General features: G+C 42.4%; 1 protein-coding gene across 16 annotated transcripts in view; it reads left to right on the top strand.

Moving 5' to 3' along the window:
- Positions 1 to 11,355, top strand: part of NEDD4L (neural precursor cell expressed, developmentally down-regulated 4-like, E3 ubiquitin protein ligase) — a 288,447-nt gene that overhangs the window by 211,482 nt on the left and 65,610 nt on the right. For 11 of the 16 annotated variants that reach the window (XR_003092935.1, XM_025198473.1, XM_006019096.3 and 8 more), the window contains one exon: positions 2,750 to 2,809. The exons of the other annotated variants lie outside the window; for them this stretch is intronic. Coding sequence is in view for 10 of the 11 variants with exons in the window: in XM_025198473.1 (XP_025054258.1) it covers positions 2,750 to 2,809 (60 nt within the window). In the remaining variant the exon portion in view is untranslated. The remainder of the gene's footprint in view (positions 1 to 2,749; positions 2,810 to 11,355) is intronic. 16 annotated transcript variants of the gene reach the window in all.

Consider the following 11,355-nt stretch of genomic DNA (forward strand, 5'->3'; position numbering starts at 1 on the left):
CTGGGGCGGGCGGGGCAGCCAGTGCGGGGAATGGAAGAGTGGGCAGGGGATGGGCCTGGCTGATTCGGAGATTTGGCTGCATTGCTTTGGGACAGTGATTCAAATCACTGTCCCCCGAATCGCCGAATCCGAAGCAAATACTAGCCGCTTAGCACAGGCCTAGTTTACATTATCCATACTTGATATTTCAGTAACCATTGGACTTCTTGAGTGGGTGGATAGACTTTTTTGTTTTTGTGTGTCAATTTTATTTAACATGGTCCAGGTTTTTCAAAGACTCTCTCTCTCAGGCTTGCACTCGCTTGCTGTCTCTCACGGACACACACATGCATGCAGACATACATGCAAAACACCCATTGAGAGGAGAATTAAAATCACTACTATTTTGTAAATGTGAAAAAATGCACCCAGGGCATGTCTACACGTGCAATTAATGTGGACCAATTTATTCGTGCGCACTACATGGAAGCCGGTTGGAGCAGTCCGGGCTGGCAGGTGGCTTGGGCGTCAGGTTGCCAGCCCAGGGCTGCTGTGACCAGGCTCCATGTGCTGCGGGGGTGGAGCTGGCTGGAGTACAGGGTGCCTCAGCGCAGGGCTAGCCAGCAGGCAGACCCCGCACTGAGGTACTCTGCACATGCACCAGCCAGCTGCAGAGCAGCACATGGAGACGGGAGATCTTCCAGCCCAAGGCTGGTTGCTCCCCCATCTCGAGGCATACTGAACCCCAGGCGGCTGTTTCATGGCTACTTGAGACACAGCATGCCTCAGTACGGGGCTCTGCAGCATGTGGAGGCAGGAGAGCAACCTTGGGCTGGCTGCTCCCCCCATCTCTACTTACCGCTCCATGGCTGGCTGGGGCACAGTGTGCTTCAGTGTCACAGCTGCCTGCCAGCTAGCCCTGCGCTGAAGCACCCTATGCTGCAGCCAGCTGGGGCAGTATTTACTTATGAGCTGCTTCTCCCAAAAAAACTCCACAGTAGGTTAGTACTTGCATTTTACAAGACTATCCTGTTGCAGACTAGATTAGCTTCATGCACCCTACTAGAGGCACACGTGTAGATGCTGAGAGGTTTACTGCACAGTTAATTAATCAACTGTACAGTAAGCATCTTGTGTAGATGCACCCATATTGTACTAAATAGTAGAAACTTTACCTAATTTTTTTTTTAAAACTGATCTAATGTGTCACCTAGCTTTATTCACAGTGCTTCTCTTTACATTGGTTCGTGCAAAAGTCAAACATTTGTGTCTAATATCCATGCTAATTTTATGACCCGTATGATGCATTATTTTTTCTTAATGTATCCAATCTAAGAAATTAACTGAATCCCTTTTACCAGGAAAAGGTACTGAGAGAGATTTTCTAAAGGGTAGCTGTGGGTTCTGTGTCACTCTATCACTACATAGGCCTTTGCTGCTGATACCCAGGAAGTTCTGTACATTTTCTTATCCTTGAATTTAATTCTACGGTGCCAAAGAATTGTGCACCAGTATGAGCTAAATCACAATTGTAGATTAGCTTTTGGGTTCAGCTTTTCCGAATACTTCAAAACTTGTGATATGTCCAGAAAATGGACATTTCCTTTAGAATCTTAACATATCTCTATTATTATATATATGAATTTACAAATGAAAAGTATTCTTAACACTTGCATGGGAATGTTGGATAAATACAAAATAATGTAAGGTGATTACCAGGATTTCTTTCTTCATTTGTTGCTACTAAACTACTATAGGTTATTTATTTTTAGTTAGATATTGGTCAGATAATTCATTTATATGAATGTGATTTTGTTAAACAGTTGATAGTTTTTCCACACTTCTTTGTATTATTCATTTTTAATGCACTGTAAAGCTAGAGAGTATCCAGTCATTCTACACGTCATTCTGAGATGATATGGTATTACAATGATAAATGTTTTGGAATGTGTCTAATGGAAATGCTTCTAAAGTGCTACCTACCTATTTTCTTTCCTGGATAAAAATGGTTGTCTTGCACTGGTCCCTTGGATATCTGCTTTTTCTGTATTTTCATTTTTCTTTGTCTTTTATCAATAATGGGTTCTTTCTTCTGGTGTATAAGGTTGGGCTTTGTCACAATTCTTTTTCCAGTGTGTTGTTTTATAAATGTTGACCTCGAACTTAAAGCAGCAGAATTGAAAACAATACTTGATCTGACCTATCTTCAGCCTCTACTGGACTAATAGTAATTTTTCTTCTACCAACTTAACCCACACCTTATTCCTAAGTAAGCTGTCTTTGCAGGGCAATGTTGCTCCTTTCTTAAAACTTGGAATACCAGGTTCTCCTTTTCACAGAGCTTAGCACTCGCTGATGGCCGCAATATAGCCTCTTCATTTCTAAATGGCTGAGCTTTGTTTGTAGAGCTGAACATATATAATGCCTTTGTGTCTGAAGGATGTAATTGCCTTACATTACAGTAAAGGTTCTGTCATTATCACAGCAGTAGTGAATATATTGAATCATTGACCAGAACTCTTACAAATTAGTTTTCCCAGTCTTGGAAGTCATTGCACCAGTAATGTGTGTACATCTGACGATGTTATCAGTGATTGATGGCTTCATTTTTCATGGTATGGTTTTTTATATCATTGTATTATAATCTAATTGTTCTCCATTAAAGTGTGTAAGAGAGTGGCTGTGATGCCTTGTTCCTGAAGATATGAGAGTAAGCTATGCCCTTCATCACTAAATATACTTATCTGTAACATTAATTATCATTTAACAGCAGAGTGGTCCATCTAGGAGAGCTCGTTCTTCAACTGTCACAGGTGGTGAAGAACCAACGGTAATAATACTCTTTATCAAACACTTTATGTAAATAAATTGTGGGTTGGGTTTAGGATCTTGTAAGGCAATGAACATTTTTTTATACAGCAGCAGTATGCTGGTTACAATAAGTTTTTTCTGAAACAATAGTTGTGTTGATATTGTCTTTTGTGTGCGTTTGAAATACTTTATCCAGCTAGTAAATACTAATAATATCAAAACTGTATTAGATTCTATAAAGGTAAATGATTTTTAGACAGAGCTACCCTCTGAATAAATACCATTGAGTTGCCATAAAATTGAATGATAAGTGCTGTGATGCTCAGCCTTCTGGCTCTGTGTGCTGGATGAGTGGCACAGGGTTGGTGTGCAGTTGTGATCCTGTGCACTGGTCCAGTCCCATTCACTGGAGCCAGCATGTGCCAACCTGGTCCCATGCTTCAGATCTAGCTGACCGCTGGCCCAGTCCCATGCTCCATATCTTAGCTGCACACTGGCCCGGTCCCATGCACCAGATACAGCTGCATTCCCCAAACCTGCTCATTGCATCAAGCCACGACATGACCCCTCACACTGGCTGCACCATAGACTGCTGATGTAGCACAGAGGGCCACATTATCTGGCCTGCAGGGCTTCCTGCAGGTCCAGCAATTTAGGAGCAAGGGTGCCACATTAACGCTCCCCCTGCTCGCTTACTGTCAAACTTCCCAACCCATGAGGAGTCCTTTGTGCTGAATGATACAGCTCCTTGGGCTGGAGATTGAGCACTGCTTATACAGTGCTTAATTTTTTATTGTTAAAATGCCATTTAAAAACCAACAGACACTTTGGAAATATAGTTTTTACCACCTTTGCTAGCTGACCGTGCATCTACCTTCCTAACATGCACAGCGGACTAATTCAGTGTAATTCTTAGGCTTTAATGCAACTGTAAGAACCATGGGACCATACACTTCTCAGTACAGAATCTTGTACTTTATTGCCAACCTTGATTTTTTTCCAGTCCTCACTCACTAGCCTGAGACTGGATGTTTTTACCTTGAACCATTCGAAAATATGCTCTAGTTTGTAACTATTGAACATTTTCTATCACTAAATCATTTCTCATATCTCATTAGACTTTGTCAAAGCATGCCATGTACTTAGTCTGTTCAAATGTAAATATAAAGCAGTGGAGTGTCCTATTCATAACAGTAGCAATAATAATATTGAGATTTTATAAATGTATGTGTATGTCAGTGGAAGCCAGTGTAATTAAGGTTGATTTATTTGTGGTGGTGGTGGCGGTATGTGCTCATTACTGACAAAATGAAGACCCATTATGTTGCACTTCATGTATTTGCTCTTTGTTAAATTTCAAAACCAGTAAAGGATTTCTTGTGCTAAGAGTCAGTGCCTTTCACAAAAAAGTGCTTTTGGCTTCCAGGGCAAAACTGAGGATTGAGAGCCACATAGAACAGGCAAAAATGTGCGGTATTGATCCCCAATGTAGTGCTAGTCTTTGGTTGGCAGATACTTAGAAACACATTGGCTGCTTGCAGATGTTAAAAAAACTGCACTTTACTGGAAGCAGTAGCGCGTTACTTCAACCTGGCTCCATAGCATCTGCATAGATCAGGTGCTTCAGTGGGGCTTTTTGGTGCTTTTATCTGAAGTTGGTTCAATCGGCTATTAGATATGTGCCAAAAAAACTCCGCTAAAGCGCCCGATCTGTACAGACATCAGGAAGGCCAGGTCCAACTAACACGCTGCCTTGCCTGAGTGTGTGCTTGGCCACTGATTTGGGGGTTTGGTTTTTTTTGTGGGAGGAGGTTAACCTCTGCATGCAACCGTTGTTTGCAACCAGAGTTGCAAAAGCTGAATTCAGATTAGAGCTACTTTGTGAATGCCTTATCATGAATTCCAAAATAGGTGTACATTTTGGATATTGTGACTAAGTATATTGCTGCTCAGTAAGGGGAAATTGGTGCTCAATGCTTGTAGTCATATTGATTCTGTGAATACCGTGGAAATTTCGACCCAAATTACAAAAAGAATTTAGGCATCTAAAGTAAGTTAGGCAAAATTTAGGCTTTTTAGTCCAGAACAGTGTTCCTCAAAACACTACCATAACCCCTTGTCACATAGGCATTTAGCATTCTTCTTCGGCACAGGTCCAGAATTGTCTGTATCTTCACAGGGCTGAGGATCTTTGCACTTAACCTCACACTTTAGTTGGAGTGGGATATGCATACTAGATGTTGCTTCACTTAGATCTCCTTGTGGGCCCAACCCAGTTAGGTACATCTATGTCTCAAAAGAAAGGAGTGATCCCTGCTCTGTTTTTGAAAGAAATGACTTGCGTCCCAAAGCCAGGAAAGGGTTCTGGGCTAAAAATCTCAATTTCTTTCTTCCCTGTTCAGTGTTTTGACGCTAAGTGACTCCTTGGTTGCTGTGCTGGCTGTTGGGACTCTCCGGGTGGGATGCTTAAACTAACTCCCTGCCTTGTGCCTTGTTCAGGGTGTACATTTCTCACCAGGAGCCAAGCACCTACCAGTTAAAAGTTATGATGCTCCACGCGTAGACTGCCTCTGTGTAACATTTGGGAGAGCTGCCATGAAGCATGCCCTGCCAGTCCTACTGCACATGCCTCAGCTCCTCAGAGTGAGCGGTCATGAGAGAGTGCTCAAAGCTCCTTTTAGGATCCCCGTCTCAGAGGTGCTCCTGTGCGTGTCCTCAGGGCTGCTCTAAGGTGACTGCCTCGCCATGTCCAGGGAGTATGTGGGCTTCAACAGTGGCACTTGCAAGCACTGTACAGAGACAGTGTAGATATGTCCTTGGTGTGTCTGTAGGTTTAACCTTGAACGCTCATAAGAAATTAATGCACGTGCACAAAGCATTGCTCTACTCAATAACAGTATTCCATCTGCCTGAGATATTGCAGTGGGCCTTATTTTTTCACTTAGGTCAATTACAGAAGATGAGTAAAATGTGATAGTTTATGCAAGACAGGCAAGGTTCTTTGAGTAGATGCGAAATCTTTTATTAGATCTGCTAAGTAGTTGGGGAAAAAGTACTTAGCAAGCTTTCGGGTGCAGTCACCCTTTTTCAGGCATAGGAAGTCTCTGCTTTATGCCTGAAGAAGAGTGACTGTGCCCAAAAGTGTGCTAAGAACTTTTTCTCAACTAGTCAGTTGGTCTAATAAAAGATATCACATCTACGCAAAGAGCCATGCCTGCCTATGTCTTAGACCAACACGGCTACAACCAAAAACCCAGAATAGTTTATACAAGACAGGTGTTTCTCTGCATGTATGTTGATGTACATTATATATAGCATGCCTGTGTGTGTGTGTGTGTGTGTGTGTGTGTGTGTGTGTGTGTGTGTGTGTGTAAAATTTGTACATTTGGTTTTAACAGGTTTACTTTTCAACAGTATTTTTTTCCTGAAAGCATCCAAGGAAGCTAACTTATTTCTTGAGAGATGATCTGTAAAGCTTAGAACTGAGCAAAGCAGTAACAGTGTCAGAGACTGAGCTAAAATACCTGAATATGTTGTTTCCATCTCTGTTTATATAAGAAAACTTTTTTTTAAAAAGTGGCATGCCTCTGAGAATCCCTCCTGGGCTGCTAAACAGAATGCAATGCTGCAGTCCAATTTATTTAAAATGACTTGCTTCTTAATCTCATGTTTTCATTTGGAAAGTTAGTCAATTAATTATGCATCTTTCTTCTATTTGGTACATATGGCCCCCACAATTCTCCCATCTTCAGCAGTCTTGTACAGGAGTTTTTGTTTCTTTCTGCTCTGTTTTTATGATTCTCAGTTTTGCCTTGGTGTATGTCTCCAAGTTGTCTTGAGCCCACTTTGGCCTCTGCTTTGGAGAGCCCAGGCCAATGCCTGGTTTGTTAAACTGCGGGTCATTTTTCTACGAACATCTCAGTCATTTCCATTTTTGTTGCCTTATTTTTAGTCCTGTTTGTTTCCCTTTAATCCTTTGCTGTATTACTTCATTCTGATTTCCAACCCCCATCTCTGCCCAACTCTTGGATGTTAAAGATTGTGTCTATTACTGCTGTTTATGAAGATTTGGAGTTTACAAGCTAGGATCTTATTAAATCTTCTCATGTCAGTGCCATTCATTTCAGTGCCATGCACTAAGGCAACTTCTGTTCTGTTCATGTTAAATACAGAGCTTAGGTTAGAGCACAAGATTTCTGTTTCTCCAGATTGGTTTCAGGTTCATTTGGCTTTAATATCTTTGCCTGGTTCACTTATTGACTTAGAAAATCCAGTTCATAATAAGGTAAAATGCTGCAAATATGTTAAATCAATTTATGAGTTAAGAGATGATCTAAAGAAAGAGAGAAATTAATGCCATTTAAGATGCCATATGTGGCATCTTTACTACATCCCTCTCCTTTGTGACTGTCTCCTCATAACTCTAAGATGATGTCTATGATAGTAAACTGTGCTTTAGTGGCAGTGCTGCAGTACTTTGGGCAAGCTGCCTCCCAGGCTGGAGGCATCTACACAGTGCTGTAAGCAGACTAACTAGCACAGACACATGCTTGTTGGCACCATCTTTCATTGCCACCCAGTAAATTTCTGTGTAGGCCTGGATTAAACCAGGTATTTGCATTGTTCACTAAATACATCCTTTTAATTTTGTATTGAATAGAAATCTAGATATAAAGACTGAGCAGTTCAAAAATTCTCTTGCAGTTCTGAGAGAGCCATATCCTATATTTAATTTCACTTAATTTTATATTGTAAAAAATAACAATAACCTGCTTTCATGTACAGTACATACAGCCCTAAAAAAGCAAGCCATTGGCTGACACTCACACAAGCTACAACGCTTCTAATCAAACAAGCTCGTTAAGCACTGCCATCTTTTTAACTAGCATTCATTTAGCAAGTGAATGAATCAAAGTGTCATGATCTGCCCCAGCAGATACTGTTTAGTTTTCCTTTGATTCCTTTTCCCCTTCTGTGTAGTTGTCTCTGAAAACAAGTTGTCTAGACAGATTGTGGTATCTCCAGCATTGGAAGTTTGTAAGTGCAGGCTAGACAACCATTTGTTTGTGGTTGTCTAGAAATGGATGTCGTGCCTTGAATGGGAGATGGGACTAGAAGACCTCTCCATGTCTCTGCCAATCTTATTTTTCTTTATTTATAATTTTCTTGTCTCTCCTGTCCAAGTAACTTGTCCCTTCCCCCCGTTCTTTATCTTTCTTGGACTTACACTTTCTTCTCCAAACCTTCTATGTTACATTATTTTACAGCTCAACTGTACATAACTTGTGATTTTGCATAAGAGAGAATTCCCTTAGCAGAGGGTGCAAAAGCCCCCATGGCTCACCAAAAGCATACGGGAATGTCTCCAAGCTAAAAGGGAGGCTTACACCCAATGGAAGGGAGGGGCCATCACCAGGGAGGACTATACCTCGGTTGCTCGGTGCTGCAAGGGGGCGGTCAGGAAGGCCAAGGCGGAGATGGAACTGGGACTAGCTACCCGGATCAAGGACAAGAAGAAGTCCTTTTTTAAATACATAGGGGGCAAAAGAAGGTACTGGGTAATGTGGAGCCTCTGCAAGACGTGCTAGGAAATCTGGTTGTCGCACCAGATGACAAGACTAACCTATTTAACAATTTCTTTGCCTCCATTTTCCTGAGCAGGGACTGGATCAGCCTGTCCACTGGGACCCCTCAGGCCCCGAGGGAGGCGTACCCAGGCCTAGGGTCTGTGAGGATCTAGTCCAGGAACTTCTGGAGGGACTGGACATATTTAAATCAGCTGATCCTGATGACCCCCACCCCACAGTGCTGAGGAATTAGCGGAGGTCATTGCGGGACCCCTGGCATGGCTTTACAAGCACTTGTGGTGCTCTGGTGAGGTGCCAGAGAACTGGAAGAGGGCCAATGTGGTTCCCATTTTCAAAAAAGGGAGGAAGGAGGACCCAGGAAACTATAGTCCAGTTAGTCTTACTTCGATCCTGGGTAAGCTTTTTGAGAGAATTATCCTAGCGTGTGTCCACGAGGGGCCAGCAGGGGAGGTTATGCTTAGGGGCAACCAACACGGGTTTGTTAGAGGCAGGTCCTGTCATACTTACCTGGTGGCCTTCTACGACCAGGTCACAAAACCCTTAGACGCAGGGGTAGCAGTGGACGTAGTCTTTCTGGACTTCAGGAAGGCCTTCGACACTGTCTCTCACCCCATTCTCATTAAAAAACTAGGGAACTGTGGCGTCAACACCTACACAGTCAAATGGGTCACTAACTGGCTGGAGGACCACACCCAGGGAGTGGTGGTGGACGGGTCATTTTCAACCTGGAGGGATGTGGGCAGTGGAGTCCCCAGGGCTCGGTCCTTGGACCCCCGCTGTTCAACATCTTCATCAGTGACTTGGACGAGGGGGTAAAAAGCACCCTATTCAAATTTACTGATGACACTAAGATGTGGAGGGATGTGGGCACACTAGAAGGGAGGAATAGGCTGCAATTGGACCTAGACAGGTTACAGGGGTGGGCAGATGACAACAGGATGGGTTTCAACACTGACGAGTGCAAGTCAGGGGAGGAGCAAGTTCTTCCTCCCCTGTTGCACCTGGGGAGGAAGAACCAGCAGCATACCTACAGGCTGGGGAACTCCCTTCTCATCAGTGCAGAGGCAGAAAAGGATCTTGGAGTCATTATTGATGCCAAAATGAACATGGGCCGACAGTGTGGGGACGCGGTCAGGAAGGCCAACCACACTTTGTCGTGCATCTACAGATGTATCTCAAGCAGGTCCAAGGAGGTGATCCTCCCCTTCTATGCGCCACTGGTCAGGCCGCAGTTGGAGTACTGCATCCAGTTCTGGGCGCTGCACTTCAGGAGGGAACTAGTCAGAGGGGACCAGCAGGCATTGGGGGAGTCCCTGTTCCCCCGAGCACTACTAGGAGTGACTAGAAATAACGGTCACAAGCTGGCAGAGGGTAGATTCAGACTAGACATCAAGAGGCACTACTTCATAGTCAGGGCAGCTAGGATCTGGAACCAACTTCCAAGCGAAGTGCTGCTGGCTCCTACCCTGGGGGTCTTTAAGAGGAGATTAGACCAACACCTTGCTGGGGTCGTTTGACCCCAGTACTTTTTCCTGCCATGGCAGGGGGTTGGACTTGATGATCTGCTTAGGTCCCTTCCGACCCTACCAGCTATGAAACTATGAGAATGCAGTAAGATTTCCAAGAATTAGGAATTTGATAAGAGCATAACTCAAGAACAGGAGTTATTGAGAAATATGTTGCTGAAGTAACAGCGATCTTCAGTGGGCCAGAGAAAGCCACCATGTCCCACCAGGATATTGTCAGTAGCAATTTTTGTCATTTACAATATTGTTTTCCTTAACATGGTATATATACAGCATATATTATTGTTACAAGAGCATATGCAAAATCATTGGCTATGAATAAGGCCTGAACATTTTGTTATGTCAGTCAACTCAGAGATGTCTGTAGCTATGGTAGCCTTATTTCAGTTCTGTAAAGCATATGGTTTTTAGTTTCTTGGGTTGCTCTGTGTCTTTACAAGAAAGTGTATTTCAGTCAAGATCTCTTATACTTGCATTCAAGATTGTCAGCAAACGAAGGGTAAAATAAGAGAATCTGAGAGTTCAGTGCCCCATGAACAAATTAATAATGGCAGAGGATAGTGCTGGACTGTAAAATTAAATCTAATTCAGCCATGCATCACAGGCTTTAATCTGTTGCATCCTTCCATCCTATGTAGGTAAAAATACAGTAAATAGCTTCTTTTTTACTTATATTTTCAGCCATTTTATATTTGTGCATATTACATTACCTGGCAGTAGGGTTTTTTGTTTATTTTTAACATTGAACTTAAATTTGATGCAAATAAGAACTGATTAGTGATGTTTGTTTTTAAGGGTTAACTTTCAGTCCTTTAAGCATTTATTATTTTTCTGGCTGCTGTTTTCTATCAGTGGAACTTCATGGTTTCTGGTACATTAAACTGCTTCAGTCACATAGTCTACTGACATCTCTTCATTACAGTGATATCAAATGTGGCATTCTAGTTTTTAAACGCTATTTTCAACTCAATTTTGCATGGAAGATTGCAGATTAAAAATATGTATCAAGTTACAAAATGAATATTCAAAGTCCATAGTTACTGAAGGCAAATAAATGTTGTACAATGATCTAAAATAAAAAAGACAGTTGTAACTGTCCCATGATGTATGTAACTGACTGACTTAGAGCAGGAGGGTAAGCTTTTACGCCCCCTAAATTTTTTCCCCCATATATTTCCAGAAGACTACTTCATTTTACCACCTGAATTACCTGCGGTTTTTATGGGGCAGGTTCCAAGTGTAAGATGCCAAAAGTAATGCTTGGATTTTTAAGCTAAAAACAATTATTTGATCAATGAGTAGCAGAAGCTGTTACTTTGTTCCAGTCAAGGATGATTTTACCTTCCAAGTACATCCTTTAGCCTGACTTGGTGGAAGTCTTTCCAAAATGAAAAGCTCATTATTTAAGAATGATGTTCCACTCTGTGCTTAGAGGCTCAGTAATTTTCCTG

The sequence above is a fragment of the Alligator sinensis genome, unplaced genomic scaffold (genome assembly GCF_000455745.1).
Source record: "Alligator sinensis unplaced genomic scaffold, ASM45574v1 scaffold347_1, whole genome shotgun sequence".
Taxonomy (NCBI): Eukaryota; Metazoa; Chordata; order Crocodylia; family Alligatoridae; genus Alligator; species Alligator sinensis.